Source organism: Psammomys obesus, unplaced genomic scaffold, assembly GCF_907164565.1.
Source record: "Psammomys obesus unplaced genomic scaffold, mPsaObe1.curated_primary_1811, whole genome shotgun sequence".
Classification (NCBI taxonomy): Eukaryota; Metazoa; Chordata; class Mammalia; order Rodentia; family Muridae; genus Psammomys; species Psammomys obesus.
In genome coordinates this window covers 7,673,437-7,698,991 of record NW_026593286.1, presented here as the reverse complement: position 1 = coordinate 7,698,991, position 25,555 = coordinate 7,673,437, and the positions used below count along the sequence as shown (strand labels likewise).

The window sequence follows — 25,555 nt, the reverse complement described above, 5'->3', positions numbered from 1 at the left end:
AATCTCCACCGTCCCACAAAAATTTTACAGCTACAGTAAGATGTGGGTTCAGATGCTGTACCAAAGGATCCTGACACTACAATGTCTTTGACAAATGGTTTGATTCTTGTACACGTGGTGGTCCAGAGCGAGTGGCCCAGAGCTGGAAGGAAAGTGCTGTCATCCTCAGTATGAAATATTTATTGACCTGGAAAAATGTTTCAAAGAAGGATGAATGAAGCAACCCGGTCACGTGTGCACATGTGCGAGTGTGAGTGTGTGTGTGTATGTGTGTGTGTGCGTGTGTGTGTGCGTGCGAGTGTGTGTGCGTGTGTGTGTGTGTGTGTGTATGTGTGTGTGTGTGCGTGTGTGTGTGCGTGCGAGTGTGTGTGCGTGTGTGTGTGTGCGAGTGTGTGTGTGTGTGTGTGTGTGTGTGTGTGTGTGTGATAAAAAATTTTCTTTTTTTGGACATATGTACCTATGAAAACATTCTTTTTTTGTCCATAAATTCATCTCTTTTAATAGAAGTATGTATCTGTCTGGAGAGAGAAAGGTGTACTTAGACATGGAAACATAGATGATAATCCATGTCTGCAAATGTGTTCATTGAAGGGCCAGGGAGAACCTCAGCAGCTAAAGCACTTGCTGTACAAGCATGAGGGCCTGAGTACAGATCCCCAACACCCACATGAAATTTTGGGCATAATGCACACATCTGTAATCCCCCCCCAATGGAGAGACATGTGCAGGCAGATTCCTCAAACTTGTTGACTAATGAGTCTAGCCGTATCATGAGCTCCAGCTTTAGTGTCAGGCTTGTGTCAACAGTTAAGGTGGGGATCTATCAGAGAAGACAGCAAACTTGGATCTCTGGCCTCCACACATTCAGGCACACCCACACATATACAAAGAAACTCACTCTTATACACACATATGCAAAAATGCATGCATTGGTTATTAGAATTGAGGCGATGTCTATATTTTTATTTGTTTTTCACAATATTGAACATGCTCAGCCTTTGTCACTAAAGGCATTCTTTAGAGAGATACACACAGCTAGGAAGATACACATGGTGGGGAGAGCGGGAGAGGGAGGGGGAAAGAGAGAAGGGTGGGGAGAGAGACCAACTTGAACAAACCTGTCATAAACATATCTACATGGTGATGTTGCCATGTTTCATACAATCTTATTCCTATAAGATAGATATATTTACAAACAGACCCTGATGCTTGATTTTAGGAATGATCTAAGGGATTTCTTCTTTCTAGAGAAAAACTAAATGCCATTTTCTAAATGACTATCACTTTGCATCAGGTCCATTAGTAGGTTTTGAAAACCCACTCAATATTAATTTCACAAAACTAAGAGTCTTATGGTCTTGACAATGATCCTCCTGTGCTGTTGAATGATGTGTATATTTTTGTTCAGAAAAGAGAAAAAAGAGTGGTTGCATTTTTTTAAATGCATATTTTCACACCGCATCATTTGGGTAGTTTTTGAAAACATTTTCATGCATGTCTCCTTGTGTGTAGACAAATAGATTTCTTTCCAAAGTGTCAACACAAATGAATCCTGCACATGCTTTAACTCTGACTTCTGCCTGGAAGAACATGGCTCCTTGTCATGAGCTCTCTTCCACAGGGCATGGAGAAAGTGGCCTGATGTGGCTTAATGCCTCCCTTGCTCCTTTCCATTTTCACCTGTACTCTGCTCAACTCTGCATTTGGCTGTGTCCCTCCCAGGTGGCAGCAGAGCTGGTGGCCAGGCAGCTACCAGGAGAAAGAAAAGGAAAAGGACTCCAGGATGCTCTGTCCAGACCAGGGGTAAGATGGCTTCTGTGGTTCTTTCTCTTCACCCTCTGAGCGCACACAGATTTGGTAAAGTTTGGGGGAATCTAAAGCCTTAAAAGAAACAAACAAATAACCTATTTAAACTAACTTGTCAATTGAGAGCAGTGTTGATGATTATTAATATTTAATATTGATTTATCTTATAGTTAAACAATGGTTATTCGTAAACCAGCTGTATACCCAAATTACCATACAGAGACTAGGATTTATTTAATTAACCTAGAGCACAATGATGGGCAATAATTACTCCATCCATTCTAAACCTCCAAGCCCACATAGCTGCCTCCCATTCAGATTTCCCAAATTATACTTGCTTTTTAGTCATATCTTAGGTCCAGTTCATTTCCCTCATATTTTCAGGTTTCTGCTCATGGATCTTTCTTCCTACCTCCTCTTTATCCTCCCCTCCAGACGAGGATGTCCCACCCTATTCTCTCCATTGCTCAGCATTGCCCGGTTGTTTTCATTGGCAACACAGAGAACAAATGATGGCATGTTTACACAATCTTGAGACAGGTGAAGCTTAGAATAAGCATCACAATGCAATGTCCAGATTGAAGCTAGATACTGGGGTAGAGAAATCAGCATTTGAATGAACAAGAGTAAATTGTATACATTCCACAAGAACATTATATCAACAGAGCAGCAAAATCAAAGAGCAAAGTTGTTTGGAGCAAGGGTGTGTGAACTGAATTTTTTTTATCAATCTTATCTGTCCTAATTTCTTCCTTCCCTCAGAGTTGAACCTGACTTTTATGGAAATGCTTTTCTCTCATGTTGGATATTAAAATGGCTACATTTGGTGACTTGTAAGCAAACACCAGATCTCCTCTCTCACACTCCTTTTCTTCCTTCCTTTTGTTGAGTTCTTTCTCATCTTGGGCAGGCCCTGTAGCTTTCCAGTTCCTTTTCAGCAGTGACAGCATTTCACAGCAGAAGCTGAGAGCCCTTTCTGACCGATATCCAATTTTTGAGATAGGAAATGTCTGAAAGAACAAACAGCAAAGGAATAAACCTTGATGCTTTCTCTAATTTAAAGCACCTCCTCTCCTTCAGCCTGGACAAGACCTAGATCAGGATATGAAAAGCAGGGCTAGCACCATCTCATTTCAAGGTTCCTCGAGACTCAGCCTCTATTCCCTAGCAGCTGATGTGGGCCGAGCCAAGTTGGGTTGAAGAGAAGTGAGGTGACTGGTGCTTGTGCAGGTTTCTTGTCTGATGGGCTTAGCTGTGGAAGATGCTGGAGGTAGAGCATGCTCTCTCTCTCTCCCATGAAATGCTTCCATCACTTCCACAGTAGGAAAAGGGGAGGGGCCAGACACCAGGGTGACCTCATTAAAAGAAATACAGCTTTTTTACTTGGGCCTGGTGTAAGGGGCCATGCTGCTATAATCCAATCCCACTAATGTGTTCTGTGGTCACAAAGGGGCTTTGCCACTTTGCCTTAGGATGTGCAGGACCCTGGGGGACCAACTCAACCCACTCAAATGGAAAAAAATAAGACTTTACAGTATTTTTACCCCACTGGAACTATATGTCATTATATGAGCAGACTAACAGGTCACTTTATTTGGCATGTACTAAATTGAGGCCAACTACTGAACCTTCTATAAAAGTTTTGAATACAAAGCAAGGAATTGACAAATCCGTCTTACTTGTAAAGTTTAAGACTGACCATAATAACTATTTTAAAATAAGTTTAAATCATATTCTTACCACAATTATATTTATGGGTTTTTTGATGGTGTTTAAGATATTACACTGGCAAAATGCCCCTGGATATGACAAGAACTCAGTTTCCCTGCTCATTTCTTCTGCTTGGAGATAAAATGTAGTAGGAAATGAAATGTATCTAGATCTAAAATCCAAATCTCTCTATACCAACTTCTTCTCCATGGGCTAGAATAGACATCAGTGTTTCCTTTTTCACTTCAAAATGTGAGGCCTAACCATGTTCAATAAAAGATAATCCACCAAACCTTCTAGTCCCACAAAGAAAAAAAATCCACACAGAATTAGAGAGAAAAAGATCTCTGTATTCTGCTGAGCCTGTTGCCAGAGTTTTGGCCCAAAGTCAGGCTGGAGTAGAGGAGGGACAGTTGCAGGAATGAGTCAGGTGAAAATCTTCCCAATGGGCAATGAGTCTGAGGCCTCAGAAGAAGTAGGAGGCATGGGGTATTCCCAAGCATGACTCAAAGACTGGGTGGCATCTTGAGGGTGGAGGGGAAGAGTCCGTAGGAAAGCCACTCCTGAGTGGAAGACCTTCTGTTGACTGGTAATCCCACCATCCAGAGAGAGTAAGCAAGAGTGTAAGTTTTCATCACAGCTTTATGTAGCTGAATTAACCATGGAGACACTTCTTGTTTACTCAAAACAAAACAAAACCAAGAAATCATACATGGGATCTGTTTGAGAGGGCTTCTAGAAGAAAACTAGGCACCTGGATTATTCCACAGTCCCTTTTTATAGTCAGAGGAAAGCACTTTGATACAATAAAGTTCATCAAGAAGTCAAAGTTCTTTACCTCCACCACCTGTCTGTGTTATCCTCACACAAACAAAAGGAAGTGACTTTGGCAAAAACATCCTGCCTACTGTCTCAAACAAAAGGAAATGAACTTGTCAAAAACATCCTGTCTATCTCTATCTCCAGGTGAAGGCCAGGCTGGAAACATGTTTGTTTGTTTTTCTGAGAGCTCAACAACAAAGCATCCTGACAAATAAGTGTCTCTCCACAGGTCTCCCTTTTTTATATTTTAAAAATTGACCATAACTTAAGAGCTATGTAGAAGAAGATTGTGCCTGTCTTAGGTTTTCTCTCTTGAAAGATATATTCTTTTGTTTTGTTTTGTTTTTTCATAGTTTGGAATTGTAGGTCAACACAGTTTTGAGCTGCCATGTGGCTGCTGGAAATTGAACCCCAATCCTTTGGGAGGACAGTGCTCTTAACCACTGAGCCATCTCTCTAGCCCCAAAGTATATTTTTTTTTGTCATTGGTACATGAATTCCATCCTTCATGCTCTTTCTTAGGTTCAGTCTTCTTCAGGGAGATCTGACCCATATTTGACTACCAACCTCCACTAGGGTAGACTCTGGAGTTTAATCTTATGCAGATCAGCTTTCACATTCTAAAAGGCATTGATGAAGGTTTTAATTATCACTGGTAGGAGACATGTTCCTAATATGAGTAATAAGCCAAGTGCTATAACATTCCATAAAAGTGACTTAAAAGATGACCCCTTATCAGAATACCAAGCATGAGAAACATTCACCAGAATCATAATAAATGACTGTCAAACAACCAGAACTTATTGTCCATTTGAAAGCTTAGAAATACAGTCTTAGTGTACATTCCTGGCAAGAAAAATTAATGTTTGAATCTTATATAAAAATGTTATCATTTGCTAAACAACAAAGCATAAGGAGAACATACATAGGCAGTTACAGGGCTTCCTAAGGGTTTCTGAAGCAAGCTTCCAAATATGTGTTTGTTGAAAACTAGAATCAGACCGAAGTCCCATAGTCAGTCCTCATTTTCCCATTCTTCCAGATTTTGTTGAGAATTATCCTGATTACCAGATCAATCAAGTCCAGTCACATTATATCTAAGAAGTTTCTCTGCACAATATCTTCTCTTAGGAGCAGAATGAAACAAGGGTGTGTAAGGACCACAAGTCCACAGCAGTAGGAACATCCTCCTTCCAGGGAACATCTCCTGCAAATCGAACCAATCTTTCTGGGATCCACCTGGCTCCTTCAGCATCCTGCAGAAAAACACAAACATTCCTTCTCCCCAAATTAATGCAGGGTTGGAACCCTGCCATCTTCTAGTAATCGGAGCTTTCCATTTCACTTGGGCATAATAATCTTTGGTATTAGGATGCTACAATCAATCAGCCACAGAACAGCCCTGTATATCCACATTAAAAAAAATTTAAGATAAAACATGATTAAGATTTGGGGATATGATTCCCTCTTTTTTATTTTTTGCAATTGGTTCTTAAGAGATCTATGGGCATGCTCCACAATTCCTTGACCTTGAGGATTATATGGAATACCTTTTTATGATTTATGATTTATGATTTGTGCACAAAAATGCTGAAAAGCTTGACTAATATATTCAGTACCATTATCAGTATTTATAATGGGAGGAATACCAGTTGTAACCAATGACTCATAGTGAGTTTGGTGGCTTCTCCTGCTAAGGGAGTTGCCATTATAAATCCTGAAAAAGTATCAATTGTTACATGAACATATTTTAGCTTTTCAAATTTTGGGATGTGAGTAACAACTATTTGTTGTTTAGAATGGTTCCAACCCTAGGTTTTAAGTAAGTTAACTATATGTTACAGATTTTAAAAATACCCAATGACCAATAATCTATAACCAAGACAGAGTGAACTTAGTAAATTTATACATTCAAGACAGAACAAATGACCTTCTCCTGTCAAACATTCTCTCGTTAATTGCTTCCACTCCCCTGGACAGAGAACCTCAGTAGACAAGGACTCTAACACTAACTTTACTCTAAGCTTGAGTAAAAGGTGCTGTAGGACCATTTGGAGAGCATGCAGTTTTTAAAGCTTTTAATTGCTTAAATGATATAGGAGAATGGACTCTCACCATATTACCCTGTCCATCAGGGTGCTCTATAACTGGAAAGCCATAAAACTCAGTTATATCTTCTTCTTTCTGCCTACCTTGTTCTTCCTCTAACTCTGCAATCTCATCAGGATCTAAGTTATTCTCAAAGTCTTCTTCTAAAAAAGAATTATCATTAGGAGGGACATATAACTCTTCTGGAAGAACTGATGGTTTAAACTCATTATGTCCAAAAGTCTCCCATATTTCTTTCCTCTTTCTCTTTTACCCTGAAGGTTGTACTTTCAGTCTGGTGCCATATAGACAGACTATTTCTAAGTAAATTCCATTCAAAAAAACACGAGGCTACTGCCTTGTCCATTTTTACTCTCGAATTTTATTCACTGTGCCCTTTTCACTTCATGATCCAAGCTGGCCAACACTCACGGTGTCCTTCACTACTTCCCCATATCTCAGGTCCCTGTTCAGGCACCAAACTGCTGGAGAGCACTGGCAGATTCAAACAGTTCTTGAGTGGGGAGTGAGGATTGAAAGAAAAAAAAATCAAGACACTACACATGGTATTTGTTAGAGAAGGCTTCTAATAGAAAACTAGGCACTCAGTTTATTCCACTGTCCATTTTTATAGTCAGAGCAAAGCACTTTGATACAATGAAGTTCATGGAGAAGCTTCTCCATGAAGTCTGTGCTATCCTCACAGAAACAAAAGGAAGTGAACTTGGCAAAAACATCCTGTCTGTCCCTGTCTCCAGGTGAAGGCTAGGATGAAAACATGTTTTTTTGCTGAGAGCTCAATAAGAAAGTATCCTGATAAACAAGCGGCTCTCCACAAGAGCTGTAGACAACTACAGTACTGGCTCCACTGACCTGAAACTCTGAAGAGTGGAAACAGTCTCTGGCACACAGGGTGTCACCCAGCAGTGACTGTACACTCAGGTGTACAGAGTGGTGAACAGACCTAGGTTTAATCTTTTTCTTCCTTTGACCTCATGGACTTGGACCTGTTCCTTGTCTCTTACCTCAATTTCTTTATTTCTAATATAAGAGGGCAATATGTCAACCATTCTCAGTCCACTGCAGTCTCGATCCCACCCACCTCCACCCACAGCACATCCAGGTGTCTGCCTTGATTACAGGCAGGGAAAACTTAGCTTCTCACCTTCCAGGAATTTGCTTGAGGAATTTTCATCTCTACATCTGTGGAATTGAATCTCTTCCCTTCCTGTATAGTTCTTAGATTAGTCTAGAAGATTCTGGGTTTCTGTATCAGCTGCAGATACAAAAAAACACTGTTGTGAGTGAGAAATGAAGCAGGGCAGACAAAAAGAGGATGTAGAAGTGATCTCACCCAATTCTGCTAGGTTGCTGCTCATCTCCGCTCCCTGCTCACCCAGTCAGTGCTCAAATGGAGAGAAAAGAGGAGCATCTCTGGCCACCATCTTTAGTCAAACAGCACAGTTAAACAACTCCAGTCATAACCTGACAACAGCCATGTTTCATGGTCATGTAGCAATCAGTGTACTAACTAGCAAAGGAGTTAGGACAATTTTATAAAGCCAAATTTCTTTGCTAATTCTTCTGTTTTTTATGAATCAGGGGTATCGTGTTTTGTTATTATGTATCCAACATGCCACTTGGAAGAATGACTTAGAAACTAAAGATAGGAGCAAAATGTCCCAAGTTTTAAAGGAAAAATTCTAAAGGGAGGAGGGGAAATGAAAACTACAAAGTGAAGAGAGAAGAATAAATCCTCTTTTTCAGTTCTAAGAAGGCGCAGAAATGAAACTGCAGATTTCAGTGCTGAGTTGCTTCCTGTGACATGTGGTAACTTGAAAGGAACATTATACAAGGATAAATTCAAGCAAGGTAGGTCTCATGACTTGTAGTAATTAAATGAATGAATGCTGGGTTATGAAATGTTTATTATTAGTTCTAAGTTATCACGGCGGCATTATTTAACCTGCTATCACAAAATATTAAGACACAGACACCTGTTAGTTTTATAATTGCCCTATTTACCTTGGGCCAGGCAGATATTTCACTTACACTATCTCAATAACCTCACCATCCATCTTTCAGCCCCCATCCAGTGCCATTGACCTTACCATCCTCATCTGGTCTGCCCTCCATGCATAATCCCATGGTACTTGCATATATTCATCTGGGCCTTTTCATGCCATTATTGCAATCCTTCCTCTCGACCCACGTGCTGTTTTTCTCCACACTAACCCTTTATGGCCAAATAACATGATATTTCATTGTATATACTACATATTACATTTCTTTATTCATTCATCAGTTTGGATTATTTCTAACTGTGGCCTTAATGAGTTAGTACTGTTGAGAATTTGAGGAAAACATTTGTGAGAATATATACACTCAGTTTGGGGGCAGAAATACCCAGAAGTGGAATTGCTGGGTCATATGGTGATTATATGTTAAATATTAATATATTAATTATATATGTAATAATTATATATAACATATAATATATAATTATATATTAAACCCATAAGGAAACACCAAAATGTTTTTGGTGGTGGCTACACTGTGTTATATTTCCAGCAGCAATGCCGCAGGCCTCCAACTTCCCCGAATCAAAAGCCGTTATTTCTTTTCTTTTTCTTTTTTTCTTTTTGGTCATCCTGGTGGGTGTGAAACTGTGTAGTTGGAATTTTGTTTGTATTTTCATAATAATGAAGAAGTCGAACATATAATTGGCTTTTTAACATAAAGTATATTTCCACTGAATGATATTTCACTTATGTTTGATAATGTCTACTGTGACTACAGGGATGGGCAAACTTCTGTTCGATATTTTCATGAAATTTATCCAATTTATGATGCCATACAATCCTTAGTTGCAGGAACAAGCTGCAGTCTCGGCTCCAAGCTGAGGATTCCACCTTGATCATGCCTGGGGCACCTGAGCCTCTGGTTGTTCTCCATCCTGAGACCCCCAGCATCAGGTTGAATCCACTCAGGCTGTGGAGTCACTCACTTGCCTGACTTTTCCATTTCCAGGTGACCCTGAAGTCGTTTTACCAGGTGTTTGACGGTGATGATTATTTTTTCATGCATGACAGTCAAAAAAATACACATGGCTTCATGAAAGCCCTATCAGGGAATCTGAGGTCTGAGCTGGGGATTCCTGAAGCCTGAGAGGACACCTGACTCCTCTGCTATTGGCATCCAGCACGGTTTGGGTGGCTCTAGCTCTAGCATGGTGGGAGGATACACATCTGAGCTCTACGGGCACAGCAGAGTCAGAGTTAACCAACTGTGGTCTTACAGGGACCTCTGTGATGTCCATACAATGTGAGGATGGAAACTGGTTCACGCCCCAAGAATTTGAAATTATGGGAGGCCATGGAAGAGCAAAGAACTGGAAATTGAGTCTGCGCTGTTATAACTGGCCCCTGAAATTTCTGATCAAGGTATTGTAATGGAAGGGAGAGGGGTCAGCGCTTCTTATTGCATCAGTTACAGATCAAATAGGTATTGAGTTAGAGGAAAGCCCTAATATCAGTTAGGTTTCCCTGTCAGTCAGGAGAAGGCACCCTACACTCATAGCCTCATTGCTGGCAGGTACACCCTTGGCGGTGTTGCAGACCACAGATACAGAACCTCTGAGGAGGGAATGGCCATTCTGAATAAGGTTATTGCAAATAGATTTCTGCATTGAAGCCAAAGAAAGAGCTGACAAACGAATGGAAGACAGGCTAGAGAAAGAAGGGCATGCAGAGTTCTGACTAGGGCTCCTGTGTGGATATAGGAAGATGTGTTGTGTGTTTGGCATAAACTATCTTTTGAGGTTGTTGGTTCAGGACTTTAATACTACCCTAAACAGCCCAAACCCAAAATTTACACAAGAAAGCAGTGATGTCCTTGAAGTTAGAGATGACAGTAAAGAGTAGGCATAGTGGTGGAAACTTTAATCTCAGCACTTAGGATGCAGAGATGAGAGGATTTCTGAATAGCAAGTTCCAAGATAACCAGCACTTCATAGAGACTCTGCTTCAAAATAATGAGAAAGAAAGAAAGAAACAAAGAAAGAGAGAAAGTGAAAGAGAGAGAGAGAGAGAGAGAGAGAGAGAGAGAGAGAGAGAAAGAAAGAAAGAGAGACATTTGAAATATATGATCATTCCACCATCATTATCTGGTGTACAGGGAAGGGCCCAAGACTTCAAATGAGCTAAAGAAAACTAAACTTCAGTTTTAAGCTGATCTCAGCATTCTTGTTCTACTTTGCTTCCTGTGCTGCTATGATAAATACCATAACCAAAAACAACTTGTTGAAGGAAATGGATCATTTTACTTATAGAGCATAAGTCCATTGTGGCGGGAAGCCCAGGCAGGAATTTAAGGCAGAAATATGGAGTCAGGAACGGATGTGAACACTACAGAAGAACACTGCTTACTGGCTTGATCCTTGGCTCCTGTTTAGCTGCCTTTCTTACTCAGGCTAAGTACACCTTTCTAGGGATGAAATCACCCAGCGAGGGATTAAACTTCCTATATCAATCCACGGTCCAGAAAATTTCCTTGCTGGGCAAGACGCATGCCTGTAATCCCAGCACTTAGGGAGGTAGAGGCAGGCAGAGCTCTGTGAGTGCAAGCACAGTCTGGTCTACCAAGTGTCTCCAGGACAGCCAAGGCTATACAGAGAACCCCTGTCTGAAAAAAGAAAGAAAGATTTTAAAAGAAAAAGAAAGAAAGAAAAGAAAAGGAAGAAAAGAAAAAAAGAAAATGCCCTCACAGAATTGCCTATAGGCTATCTAAGATAAACAATTCTTCAACTGATGTTTGCTCTTCTTAAAGCATGTCAAGCTGACAACATACTAACAAGGACTATGCTATTAGAAACAGTTTCTCTCAGATATGATTCCATCATCTCTCTATCCAGCAAGCCTGTATTTGTCCCGGCTAGTCCTGGACCATCAGCTTCCAGAGATCCTTCATTAATTGTGTGAGATTGGTTCTCCGGGGAGGGGGGGCAGTCATAGCACACACCTTTAAGCCAAGAAATTCTTAGGCAGAAGCAGGTGAGTCTCTGAGTTCAAGGCCTCCATAGTGCAAGCAATATGGCCAAGGGTTAAACAGAGAAATCCTGTCTCGAAAAGGAGATTGGGGAGAGGGAGGAGAGACAGAGAAAGAGGGAGATTGTTTTTTTTCTATGAGCTTTCTCTCCTCAACCTTCCTCCCTTGCCAGTTTTTCTATCCTTTTGTGTCCACACTCATCAGAGAATGTGACACCCTGTATTCATGCAACAAGTGGGTGCTGGCTGGCTAGTCCTGGTACAGAAAGTCAAGCTGAAGTGGGTCGGGTAGGACCAGAGAGGATGAATGGTTGAATCAGTGATTCAGGGGGAAATTCTCAGGGCCTCAGGAAGATGCACCAGAGAAAGGGATGTCAGGAGGTCATTCTATGTGCCACGGGTACAGTCTTTCAGTTGTAGTGAGGAGAGGGAGGAGTCAAACAACTCAGATCTGAAGAGGCCATAGAACATCCAGGCAGAAAGTTTTGGAAGAAGGTTGGAAATGCCAGTCTCACACCACTGAAATACAGATACCAACATCCTCAGGTCCTTTTATCTTGCAGAGAAACTTTCTACCCAGTCCTCCACGAAAATATGCCAGGAAAAAAAAGGTGAGTTCTCACCATGTGGTTTTATACACACAGCATGTTACTTCATGGTGTCTCAGTTAGGTTGTTATATACCTAAGTCACTTCTCATTGTCTCCTCTACCTTTCTCTTTTCTTGTTTTGAGCCGGAGTCTCCACCCACACTGCAGTGTGGATGGTATAGCTAGATCTTCCTTGAACATTGACTCCTTTGAGCTGGAGATGTGAGAGAGCTACCAACATAGACTTCAGTGAGCCAGGAGACCCTAGACACGAGCTTCATGGCTCGCTGAGAATTTGAACTTCAGGCTTGCATATTGTTTGTCATTTCCATTATCATCCAGCTTGTTTGAACTCTAAACTGCTGGGATGTTTCATCCACGCAGCTTCCTAGAAAAAAGCTACCATTTCACTTGTCCAATGAATGTTTTTAAAGGCCAGTGCCTCTACGTTTCCCCATGTGCCAAGAGTGTCTCAGTCTGGGTCAATCAAATGAGCTAGAAGTGCCCAGCCCATGTAATTCATCCTTGTTTCTAAGTGCAGCGCTCCTGTGTAACAAGAGAGGTGTTTGTCTCTTATTTTGTTTTGTCTCTCTTTGTAAGAACAGAATTTCCAGAGAAACAGAATCCAAGATCTACTTTCACTTTCATAAGTTCCTCAGGGCCTCTTCATCTACTCAGGGGTTGGGATTCTGGAAACTTCCATGTCATTGAAAGCATCACATGAGGACCTAATAGATGTCTACAGATCTTTTCATCCAAACTCAAAAGAGTATACCTTCTTTTCAGCACCGCATGGAACCTTCTCCAAAATAGACCATATAGTTGGTCATAAAGAAAGCCTCAACAGATACAAAAAGATTGAAATAATCCCTTGTATTCTATCTGACCACCATGGACTTAAGCTGGACCTCAACAACAACAGAAATAACAAACAGCCTACACACACATGGAAACTGAACAACCTGTTACTCAACGACAGCTGGGTTAAGGAAGAAATAAAGAAAGAAATTAAAGACTTCCTAGAATTCAATGAAAATGAAGGCACAACATACCCAAATTTATGGGACACATTGAAAGCAGTGCTCAGGGGAAATTTTATAGCACTAAGTGCCTGCAAGAAGAAATTTGTAACATCACATACAAACAACTTAATGGCCCAACTGAAAACCCTAGAAAAAAAAAGAAGCAGATACACCCAAGAGGAGCAGAAGGCTGGAAATAATCAAACTCAGGGCTGAAATCAATCAATTAGAAACAAATAAAACTATTCAAAGAATCAATGAAACAAAAAGCTGGTTCTTTGAGAAAATCAACAAGATAGACAAACCCTTAGCCAAACTAACTAAAAAGCAGAGAGAATCTATCCAAATCAACAAAATCAGAGATGAAAAGGGTGACATAACTACAGACACAGAGGCAATTCAAACAATCATTAGGTCATACTACAAAAGCCTATATGCCACTAAATTTGAAAATCTAAATGAAATGGACAATTTTCTTGATAGATTCCATCTTCCAACATTAAGTCAAGATCAGATAGAAAGACTGAACAGCCCTATATCCCCCAAGGAAATTGAAGCAGTCATTCACAATCTCCCCTCCAAAAAAAGCCCTGGGCCAGATGGTTTCAGCGCGGAATTCTACCAGACCTTCAAAGAAGTGCTCACACCAATTCTCCTCAAACTATTCCACAAAATAGAAACAGAAGGTACATTACCAAACTCATTCTATGAAGCAACAGTCACCCTGATACCTAAACCACACAAAGACCCAACAAAAAAAGAGAACTTCAGACCTATCTCTCTTACGAACATTGACGCAAAAATACTCAATAAAATACTTGCAAACTGAATCCAAGAACACATCAAAGATATCATCCACAGTGACCAAGTAGGCTTCATCCCAGGCATGCAAGGGTGGTTCAACATATGGAAATCCATCAATGTAATCCACCACATAAACAAACTGAAGGAGAAAAACCACATGATCATCTCCTTAGATGCTGAAAAAGCATTTGACAAAGTCCAACACCCATTCATGTATAAAGTCTTGGAGAGATCAGGAATACAAGGCACATATCTAAACATAGTAAAGGCAATATACAGCAAGCCTATAGCCAACATCAAACTCAATGGAGAGAAACTTAAATCAATCCCACTGAAATCAGGGACAAGACAAGGCTGCCCACTCTCTCCCTACCTCTTCAACATAGTACTTGAAGTCCTAGCCAGAGCAATAAGACAACTAAAGGAGATCAAGGGGATACAAATCGGAAAGGAAGAGGTCAAAGTGTCACTATTCGCAGATGATATGATAGTATATATGAGTGACCCCAAGAATTCAACCAGAGAACTCCTCCAGTTGATAAACACCTTCAGCAAAGTGGCAGGATACAAAATCAACTCAAAAAAATCAGAAGCCCTCCTGTATACCAAAGACAAAATGGCCGAGAAAGAAATTAGGGAAACAACACCCTTCACAATAGCCACTAACCACATAAAGTACCTTGGGTTGACACTAACCAAGCAAGTGAAAGACCTGTTTGAGAAAAACTTCAAGTCTCTGAAGAAAGAAATTGAAGAAGATCTCAGAAGATGGAAAGATCTCCCGTGCTCATGGATTGGTAGGATTAACATTGTGAAAATGGCCATCCTGCCAAAAGCAATCAACAGATTCAATGCAATTCCCATCAAAATACCAACTCAATTCTTTACAGACCTTGAAAAAAAGGTTCTCAGCTTCATATGGAGAAACAAAAAACCCGGAATCTCCAAAACAATCCTGTACAACAACAGATCATCTGGAGGTATCTCCATCCCCGATCTCAAGTTGTACTACAGAGCAATAGTAATAAAAACTGCATGGTATTGGCATAAAAACAGAAAGGAGGATCAATGGAACTGCATAGAAGACCCAGAAATAAACCCACACACCTATGAATACTCGATTTTTGACAAAGAAGCCAAAACCATTCAATGGAAAAAAGACAGCATCTTCAACAAATGGTGCTGGTCCAACTGGATGTCCACATGCAGAAAAATGAAAATAGATCTATATTTATCACCGTGCACAAAACTAAAGTCCAAGTGGATCAAAGACCTCAACATAAAACCAGATACTCTAAATCTGTTCGAAGAAAAAGTTGGGAACAGCCTAGAACTCATTGGCACAGGAGACAACTTCCTGAACAGAACACCAACAGCACAGGCTCTAAGAGCAACAATCAATAAATGGGACCTCATGAAACTGAAAAGCTTCTGTAAAGCAAAAGACACTGTCATCAAAACAAAACGCCTGCCTACAGATTGGGAAAGAATCTTCACTAACCCTTTATCTGACAGAGGACTAATATCGAGTATATACAAAGAACTAAAGAAGCTGAAAAGCAGCAAACCAAGTAATCCAATTAAAAAATGGGGAACAGAGCTAAACAGAGAATTCTCGACAGAGGATATTGAATGGCAGAGAAACACTTAAAGAAATGCTCATCCTCATTAGCCATCAGGGAAATGCAAATCAAAACGACCCTGAGATATCACCTTACACCCATCAGAATGGCCAAGATGAAAAACTCAAGGGACAACACATGCTGGAGAGGTTGTGGAGAAAGGGGAACCCTCCACAACCTCTGGTGGGAATGTAAACTGGCATAACCACTCTGGAAATCTATCTGGCGCTTTCTAAGACAATTAGGAATAGTGCTTCCTCAAGACCCAGCTATACCACTGCTAGGTATATACCCAAAATTTGCTCAAGTACACAAAAGGGATATTTGCTCAACCATGTTTATAGCAGCTTTATTTGTAATAGCCAGAACCTGGAAACAACCCAGATGTCCATCAACGGAGGAATGGGTACAGAAATTGTGGTATTTTTACACAATGGAATACTACTCAGCAATCAAAAAGGAGGAAATCATGAAATTTGCAGGCAAATGGTGGGATCTAGAAAAGATCATCCTGAGTGAAATATCCCAGAAGGAGAAACACAAACACGGTATATACTCACTTATATAGACCTATAAGATATGATAAACATAATGAAATCTATACACCTAAAAAAGATAATCAAGAGAGCAGACATGGGGTAAGATTATCAATTCTCGTTTTGAAAGACAGATGGGATGCGCATTGAACATTGACAGGAGTCTACTGAGCGCATTTGAAAAACTCTAACTAGCAGTGTTTTCAAAGCAAAGACTCATGACCAAACCTTTGGCAGAGTACAGGGAATCATAAGAAAGAAGGGGAGTTAGTCTGATGAAGGAGGATAGGAGCTCCACAAGGACCAAATATATCTGGGCACAGGGTCTTTTCTGAGACTGACATGCAACCAAGGACCATGTATGAATGTAACCTAGAACCTCTGCTCAGATGTAGCCTGTGGTAGCTCAGTAACCAATTGGTTTCCCATAGTGAGGGGAACAAGGACTATTTCTAACAGGAACTCAATGACTGGATCTTTGGTCACCCCACCCCCCAAGGGAGGAGCAGTCCTGTTAGGCCACAAAGGAGAGCTTTGCAGCCAGTCCTGAAGATACCTGATAAAACAGGATCAGATGAATGGGGAGGAGGTCCCCCCTATCAGTGGACTTGGCAAGGGGCACGGTGGAGATGAGGGAGGGAGGGAGGGACTGGGAGGGAATGAGGGATCGGGACACGGCTGGAATACAGAGTTAATAAAACGTAACTGATAAGAAAAAAATAAAATTAAAAAAAAAAAGAAAGCATCACATGACAGCTTCCTAGCTCATGACAGGATTGTTTAAACTCCCTGTTTTGATTGTTTTGTGTCAGGAAGTCCTGGATACTTTCTATAACCGTATTTCTGTATGATGACATCTGCATTGAGATACCCAGAGTCTCTTTCCCAAGCAAAGCCACATTTACTCCTCTGTGTAATGCACAATTACAAAGTATGCGAAGAATGTCCAGGGACTGGTAGAGAAGATAGTAAAAGTAGCTCTGACTGACCTCCGGTATTTTGTGAAAGTCACTGTCCACATTAAAGAATAACCAGTGGGGTGAAGTAGGGGATTCTAGAGTCGTGGACAGTGGCAGGACTGTCTCTCAGGTGAGTGTATCCTAGATCATGCTTTTCTCCAGCTCTCGGCCCTGGACTGGAGTTAAAGGCTGTGTCTGCCTGCCTCACAGAAGGCAAGGATAAAAAGTCATTAAACTGATGTGCAAAAGCAGTGTGAATTCCATGCTTGCCTTTGAACATTGCAGCCAGCATGGCATCCCTTTGAGCTTTGAATAGAGAAGAGGGAGGCCATGGAGAGGAAAAGCTGGAGCCCTGGGCCCCTTGGGTTCACTTGATTTTTAGGGAGAGCTACAAAAGGTATGGATTTCCTCTCTAGGATCATGTGGACTCTAGAACTCTGAGCCTTATGGGTTCTTGAATACAATTGGTCCATCTTCAGCCTCATTCTCATGGCAGCCTCTCTGATAGGGGAGGTCCTCCTCCCCTTCCTTCTGATCCTAGTCTACAGGTCTCATCAGGAATGGCTGCACTGTCTTCCTCTGTAGCTTGGAAAGGGTGCGCCTTCCTCAGTGGGAGATAATCAAAGAGCAGGCCAATCAGATTATGTCAGAGACAGTCCCTGTTCCCATCACTATGGAAACCACTTGGACAGTGAACTGCCATGGGCTACATCTGTGCAGGGGTTCTAGGTTATCTCCATGAATGGTTCTTGGTTCAGAAATCAATCTGGCACTTTCTGAGACATTTAGGAATAGTGCTTCCTCAAGATCCAGCTATACCTCTCCTAAGATTTTATCCAAAAGATACTCAAGAATACAACAAGGACATTTGCTCAACTATGTTTGTAGCAGCTTTATTTGTAATAGCCAGAATCTAAAAAAACAAACCAGATGTCTCTCAGGTGAGGAATGGATACAGAAATTATGGGATATCTACACAATGGAATATTACTCAGCAATAAAAAACAAGGAAATAATAAAATTTTCAGGCAAATGGTGGGAACTGGAAAAGATCATCCTGTGTGAGGCATCCAAGAGGCACTAAGACACACAGTGTATATACTCACTTTTAAGTAGATATTAGATATATAATATATGATAAACATACTAAATTTTGTATGCATAAATAAACTAATCAAGAAGGAGGACTCTGGCTAAGATGTTCAATCCCCATTCAGGAAGGCAAAGAGGATAGACATCAGAAGAGGGAGAAAACAAGGAACAGGACAGGAGCCTATCACAGAGGGCCTCTGAAAGGCTCTACCCTGCAAGGTATCAGAGCAGATGCTGAGACTTATAGCCAAACTTTGGGTGGAGGTCAGGAAATCTTATGAAGGAAGGGGGAGATAGTAAGACCTGGAGAGGAGAGGAGCTCTACAAGGAGAGCAACAGAACCAAAAAATCTGGGCACAGGGGTCTTTTCTGAGACTGATAAACAAAAATTTGACTACATGAATGAATGAAGGAAGGAATGACAAAAATTAAATATTACTCTTAATATTTTGACACAAATTTTCTCCTTCAGCAGGGAACACAGAATTTGTATCATTCCCAAGCTGACCCGTGTGTAAGTACAAACTCCTGGCTACAATCCCTGAAAAACCCAGCCATCTCGTCTCCTTGGTGTATTGCCTGTGTCTTGGTTGCCTCTCCCTTGAAGGCACTTGCTGTCATTTTGCACATGCTTCCCTGAAGAGCCATCCTTACTAAATCTGACCCACAAGCAAAGCAGGAGGAGCCAGTCTGGGCGTTTGGGTCAGAAGTTTCCTAACACGGGTTTTACCATGGGGGTCTCATATCCTCATTTACTCTCAAGGTAAAGGTGGGAGACATCTCTAGCTCTCTGGGGTCCCTGAAGGAATGAAGGATGAGAAGAAAACACGGGAGCCGCCATTTGTAACAGGCAGTGTGTGGAAAGGAAACATCCCAGCCTGCATCCCATGTGCAGCTAGAGCCCAGAAGGAGCAGATGAGGCCTCGTGTGCAAGTGTTAGGTCTGGACTGCTTCTTGTCCTGCAGAAAGTTGCCTGCAGAGTCACTGAGTTCTCACAGATGTCCTCGGGTCAGGCTGAGGGGAGCCAGCAAAACCATCACTGTTTCTCTGTATCAGTGTGACTGGTGTTCAGTCATAGGCAAACCTTCCTAATACTTAAGGCTGTGTGCCTTCCCTGCTCACCTGACTTTTTGTATTTGTCGATTTTGTTAGAATGAAGAAAAAATTTAAATTAGCCTAAAAATTAGTGTTCAGAGGACAAGGAATTGGATGGGAGGTGAAAGATAGGAGAGAAGCCAGGTGTGGTGCATGGAGCATGTTAGATAAAATGGTGGTAAAAAAGAAAGATCAGGGTGCAGTAGGAAGATGGGATACAGCTTAATAGGGTGAGTTTGAGGTACACCTAAGGAGCCCTAGAGCAGACACTGCTGAATATTAGAACATGCAGGAGAGCTGAGGAGAGGTGAGACACCTGAAGCTGAGGACACAGGTAGAAACCTGCAGCTGGAGAGTGACTCTGACCATATGGACAGACTACAACTAAGGATGGAATCCTGAGGAATTCCGTCCTTTGCATCTGGAGGAGGAGAAAGATCCAGGAAGGAAAATGGCCAGCAGTTAAGTGATAGAGAAAATCACAACAAATGATGCTGAAGGGCATGCTTCTCTTGAAGTCAGAGATGGCCCGGGGCACAGAATGTTTGAGTCTATCACCTTTCCAACTTCCCATTTCCCACGTGCTCATCCAGTGGTGGACCAGTCCTCAAGCTAGGCTCATGTCTGTTCCCCAGATGGTCTCAGGAAGGCAGAAAATTTCCCAACAGCCCATGGACTACATCTTTCTCTTCCTTCCTTGATTTTTTTGAGATAGGTTCTCATGCAGTCCTATCAAAATAACCTCAAGCTTACTATGTAGCCAAGAATGTCCATGAACCCCCGTTCCTCCTGTCTCAACTTTCCAGGGCAAAGATTCCTAGTGTGTGCCACCATACCTGAACTGGGATTTTTCCATATGCATATAGACCCACCTCTCATTTCTCAAACTGTTACCATTCAACCTGAAGTTAGGACCAGGAATGCATGTGTTCCTGTCCAGATGTCACTCAGATATATCCTGCTTCCTGTGTTAAAGGTGATCATAAAAATATCCCACCAGCATCCCAAGAAATATAATGAGGAACTTGTTGGGATACATTGTGAGTGACAGGAAACAGAAACCTGCCAATCAAGGGTCATAGGTGTTGTTGGTTAGGGGCTTCCTACAGGGACAGACACAGGGAAGAAACTAATAGACATTCTAGACCCTCTCAGTTATTTATAATTTTTGAGTATTTGTTTGTAGGTTTTGTTGTTGTTGTTACAAGGCTTCACATTATCCTCAAACTCATGATTCTAGTGCCTTAATCTCCTGAGTCTGGTGCCTTAATCCATGCACCCATCTTAGGCCTTCTGACATTTCCAGATATCTACGCAGGATGTAACATTGAACCGTAAGTTTGGTTTTAGGCTGGGATTCCCACACACAGCAGTGGTTCATTCATAACCCACTTCTGCACCCTGAACACAAATGTGATTATGTACTGTTCAGTGGCTATGTGTTTGTCTGTTTATTATTTCTGTATAAAGTATTGGTTTTGATAAATAGATCATACTTTCAATAGCAGCAAGGAAAAATAATGCTAAAGTTTAACTTCTTTAAATGAAAACTAAATTTGACTACAGGCTCTCTGTATTAGTCCTGGCAAGGAGTCCCACCTCTGCTGACTCTGCAGTTTTTTTCCCCTTTTTCAGAACAAAGTTCTCCTTATACTTCCAGAAAATGATGTCAGGGCTTTGTTCTCTGTCTTGGTTTTCTTTCCTGCTCCTGTGATAAAAATACCCTGACAAAGGGAACTTGAGAGAGAAGAAAGAGCTGGACTAGAAATTCTAGGTGATAGTCTATCCATGGCAACTCTTACAGATGGAAATATTTTATTGGGCTGGCTTATAATTCAGTGGTTTAGTTCATGATCATGGCAGGGAACATGGCAATATACAGACAGACATGGTGCTGGGGAGGCAGCTGTGAGTTCTACATCTGGATCTGCAGGCAGCAGGAAGTGACTACAGGTTATTAGAACTGGTTTGAGTTACAAGGACCATCTAGTGACACACTTCTTCTAACAAGGCCACACCTACTCCAACAAGGCCACACCTCCTGATAGTACCTTTCCTGTTGACGTATACGTATGGGGGCCATTTTTATTCAAAACCCACACTAGCCTTTTGGGACAGGATCTTTAGTTTTATAAGGAAGATGGTTTTGGGTCTGGTTCACGGACCCTTTCTCCCAAACATCACTGAAGACCAGAAAGTCTCATTTTGCACACCCTTTTCCATGTTTTTTCTTAAATATCCCTGAGAAAAGCTTCAGGGTCCTCACAGATTCATGCAAAGGCCATGTACAGAAGGTGTCACAGTGGTGTCTCCAGTGATGCAGATGTTGTATTTCTAGATGGAGAACTCAGATGAGTGTGAGGTGTGTCGGGAAGTAGGAATGCTCTTCTGCTGTGATACTTGTCCCAGAGCCTTCCATGAAGAGTGTCACATCCCAGCGGTGGATGCTGAGATGTGAGTGAGATTCGATACCCTTTCCTTGTCATACACAGTACCCTTTTAGCGTGGAAGCCTGTGTGTGGATCCGGGGAAAGCAAGAGCTCTTAATAACAGGTATCAAATAGGAACCTCCAGAGAATTGTTTCAAGATGCTGTCATCAAAAGGCTAATGTTCTTTGTGTTAGGGATACCTCACCTGATGCAAAGGCCAGGCCCTTTGCCTACATATGGCTACTGCATTTTCTCACAATTGTGCAATGAAGCCTCTTGTCCAAAAGTTTGGGCGTTTTATATACCAATTGCTTTTTTCTCTACATACTTGTGAAAGAAAGAAGCATTACCACTGCCCACATTTCACCACGTGGTAATGGACTCTTGGAGGTTCAAGGTTCCCAGAATCTTTTGAAGACCATTTTACCGTGTTCAGCCATGATATCCTGGTCCCCTTGTGCTCCTAGCAACCTCAGTCAAGAAATATAGACACAGCACTCACTTGAAAGCCCATTTTCTAAAGACTGGCTCCTAATAGGAAAGCTGGCATATTAAGAGCCTACCTGGGGTCCTTTAGAGCCTGGGAACCCCTTCCCCAGATGAGACTGTCTGCCAATCCTGAAAGCCCAGCGGCAGACATGTGAAGAATAGCTGTTTTCAATGATCTTGTCCCCTGCTCACTTCACATGCAATGTTTTAGAACACCGTGGAGTTGCGTCTTCTGTAGGACTCAGTCCTTAGGAAGCCAAGAGAGTCGTCCAGAGTCTGAGATCCTGCAGAGGCAGATGGTGCCCCAGGAACAGTTGGTGAGTCACTGGGAACCCCACACTTTCTCCATTCCCCTGGAAGAGGACAACCAGGCTGGGAGCCAGGACAATAGCACCCAAAGGATGTCTTTGCCTCCAAGCCACACTCCATCATGCTGCAATCATGGCATAACCTCGTGGTATAAAAATAACTCAGTCATTACCAAAGCACTCATGTTGGGCAAAGTTCCTGATGGGCGTGAGTAGTGCCTTCCTCCTGGGTGTGTGTGTAGACTCTGCCTTTCTGAGTCATTTGACTGAGTCCCTTTCTCTTGCAGAAGTGTGAGTTTGTTCTCTTGAGAGTCTATTGCTGTCCTGAGAGCTCCTTTTTTTCCAAGATGCCATATTATTGTTATGTAAGTAAAGGTGGTGAACCTCTTGCATCCATGATGTCATGTGACTGGGAAGGGCACTTGTGGGATTGTGACTGTAATCCCCAAGGAGCACAGGCTCTGTTGTTTCTGGGACCCCATGGAAGGGAAATGCTGAGCCTGCCAGTCATTCTGCCATTGTTATTTCTCTCACCACTTTAAGGACCGGGTTGTGCTTGTGCAGGAACCTATGTGGTTGGACATCATTAAGAAGAAGCTGAGTCAGCAGGCCTATTCCAAAGTGAAACAGTTTGTGCAAGACATGAGGCTCATCTTCCACAATCACAGAACCACATTCAAGGTCAGCATCTCTCTCTGACTACATCTCCTCTTCTGGGTTACGCCACACCTCATTTTCTGCTTACTGGAAAGTTTAGTTTCCTGTATCCTCCTGTAATAACGTTCCCTAAAGAAGAGATCTGAGTGTGCCAGACACAGCGGTACATGCCTGCGATGGCAACATTCAAAAGGTTGAGGCAGGAGGATTGTCTTCTGTTCAAAGACTGCCTGGTATACAGTACGAGACAATATCTCAAAAAAGAAAAAAAAATGGGAGTGAATTTTCCTTTGGTTTAGTTTCTAAAAAGTGTCTCACCAAAGGAGAGGTCCCCAGCACCACAGAACTCACTTCTCTTCTGGTCTACAAGGCTACAGGACCACACAGAGGAAAATTAAGCCAACCCCAACCCACAGAGGAGAATAATTTAAAAAGTATTTGTATGTCCCATTTGGGCACGGTGGCATAGACTTTTAATCCTACCATATGGGAAGCAGAGGCAGCAGATCTCTGAGTCTGACGCTGGCCTGGTCTACAGAGAAAGTTCAAGAACAGCCAGGCGCGTACACAGCGATATCCTGTCTGGAAAAAAGTGTGTGTGTGTTGTGTGTGACTGTGTGTGTGTGTGTGTGTGTATGTGACTGTGTGTGTGTGTGTGTGTGACTGTGTGTGTATGTGTATCTCTTTGTGTCCATGTCTGTATATGCATGTGTCTCTGTATGTGTTTTTGGCACAAGGCACACTGTATGTACATGTGAGTGTAGGGGTCTCTGGAGTCCAGAGGCATCAGATCACACAAAGCTGCTGCTGTAACTGCCTGCCATGAGTCCTGGGCAGGAGCACAGGGTGCTGTTAACCACTGAGCCATCTCTCTAGATCCTGGTTTAAATCTTTGTGTGTGTATGAATGTGAAATGTGTATGTTTACATGAGTGTGTGCATGCTTGTGTGTGTGTTCAGATGTGTTTGTGTGTGTGCACACGCATGTGCTGTAATATACATGAGAATCAAGTTGGAGGGCAAGCTTGTATGTTATTCTCTACATTTCAGCTTCTTTGAGACAAGGCACCTGTTTGCCTCCATGGAGTTCTGGGATGACAGATGTGGGCTACCACATGTGGCTTTCCATGGATTCTGGGGATCTGATTTCAGGTGCTCACACTTGTGTGACAAACACTGACCCAGAGGGTCATCACCCAGCCTGAGAATTTTTCTGACTCTTATCTTTCCCTAGGTGGGATTATCAGAAATACCAAAGATTAGGTTTCTTTTTACATAAATAATCCATGAAGTTGACAGGATCCATCAGAGAACACAAGTACCAAGAAGGAAATGTTTGTTTCACTGACATGAGCCTCATCATTCTTGTCTTTGTTGCTGTTGTTGTTGTTGTTGTTATTATTATTATTATTATTATTATTACTTAGGAACCCAAGTTTGGCCAAATGGGTCTTCAACTGGAGTCCAAGTTTGAGAAGACTTTCAAGGAAGTGTTTGCTATAGGAAACAAGTGAAAACAGTTGACTGCCATCACAGATGCTGCTGGTGTCCTGGTCCAATCTGCTCTTCTGGCCATGTCTTCCCACCTGCATTGGCAATGATTATTTGCTACCAATCCGTCATCCCCTGGAGGATTGCTCTGGCTCATATGGAGACAGGTGTTGCTGGTAGTTACACCTCCTGGACTTGGGGTCCATCCCCTGCCTTCAGCTGGAACCAAGGGTGTGGTACATTGCTGCTTGAACCTCTCTGCTGCTGCATTAGCTTCCCCGCCCTTCTTTCCTTGTCGCCAACTCCTGAGAACAATCCCCAATAAACCACAACCTTCCAAGACTTCAAATCACGTGATAGCTCATTCCTATAGTTCCGGTCCTTGGGAGGCTAGGGCAGGAGGGTAGCTGCAATTGTGATGGTAGCCTGGGTTACTTGGTGATCTTCAGCTACCCTGGGTTGGTAAAGTAAGATCATGATTTCAGGAAGAAAAAAGAAACATTCACCAAGTAAGAGAGAAAAGGCCTCCACTCTGGATCTTCCTCTAGAAGACTCAGCATAAGATAATGTCCTAAAACCAAAGTCTCAGTGTGGCATTCTAGAGTTGGGTCACTGTCCAAGCAAAAGGTGACTGGAGGGGTATCCATAGCTCCTCAGATGCTAAACCAGTTCAGGGCTCAAATATGTATGTTATTGTGAGGCAAATTGATGGGTTTATATTAATCATGTGTTTATAAAGAGCCTGGCCCTGTATGTAATCCACACAGCACAAGCATGCTTCAATGACTCAAGATTCATTAACACCCAGAGAGACTTAATTAATATATATTAGACAAAAAAGACGCATCAGTGGTGAAATCCATAGTGGTGAGAGAAAGGGCAGGGAATCTGGGATGCTAAGCTGGCAAACAGCCCAGGAAGCAAGACAGAAGACAGCTTCAGTCATTGATATATGAAACACCTCTTGGGATCTTATTTAAAAAAAATACTG

General features: G+C 42.0%; 1 protein-coding gene across 5 annotated transcripts in view; it reads left to right on the top strand.

Moving 5' to 3' along the window:
• LOC129683554 (nuclear body protein SP140-like) overlaps positions 1 to 24,899 on the top strand; it is a 56,962-nt gene extending 32,063 nt beyond the window's left edge. For 4 of the 5 annotated variants that reach the window (XM_055616267.1, XM_055616264.1, XM_055616266.1 and 1 more), the window contains 10 exons: positions 1,723 to 1,803; positions 8,194 to 8,298; positions 9,727 to 9,869; positions 12,035 to 12,082; positions 18,568 to 18,609; positions 21,529 to 21,644; positions 22,321 to 22,426; positions 22,705 to 22,782; positions 22,961 to 23,098; positions 24,501 to 24,899. In XM_055616267.1, the coding sequence (XP_055472242.1) occupies positions 1,723 to 1,803; positions 8,194 to 8,298; positions 9,727 to 9,869; positions 12,035 to 12,082; positions 18,568 to 18,609; positions 21,529 to 21,644; positions 22,321 to 22,426; positions 22,705 to 22,782; positions 22,961 to 23,098; positions 24,501 to 24,587 (944 nt within the window). In that variant the 3' untranslated portion in view covers positions 24,588 to 24,899. The remainder of the gene's footprint in view (positions 1 to 1,722; positions 1,804 to 8,193; positions 8,299 to 9,726; positions 9,870 to 12,034; positions 12,083 to 18,567; positions 18,610 to 21,528; positions 21,645 to 22,320; positions 22,427 to 22,704; positions 22,783 to 22,960; positions 23,099 to 24,500) is intronic. The other variant, XM_055616265.1, reaches the window with a different exon arrangement.
• Positions 24,900 to 25,555: the final 656 nt, after the last annotated feature.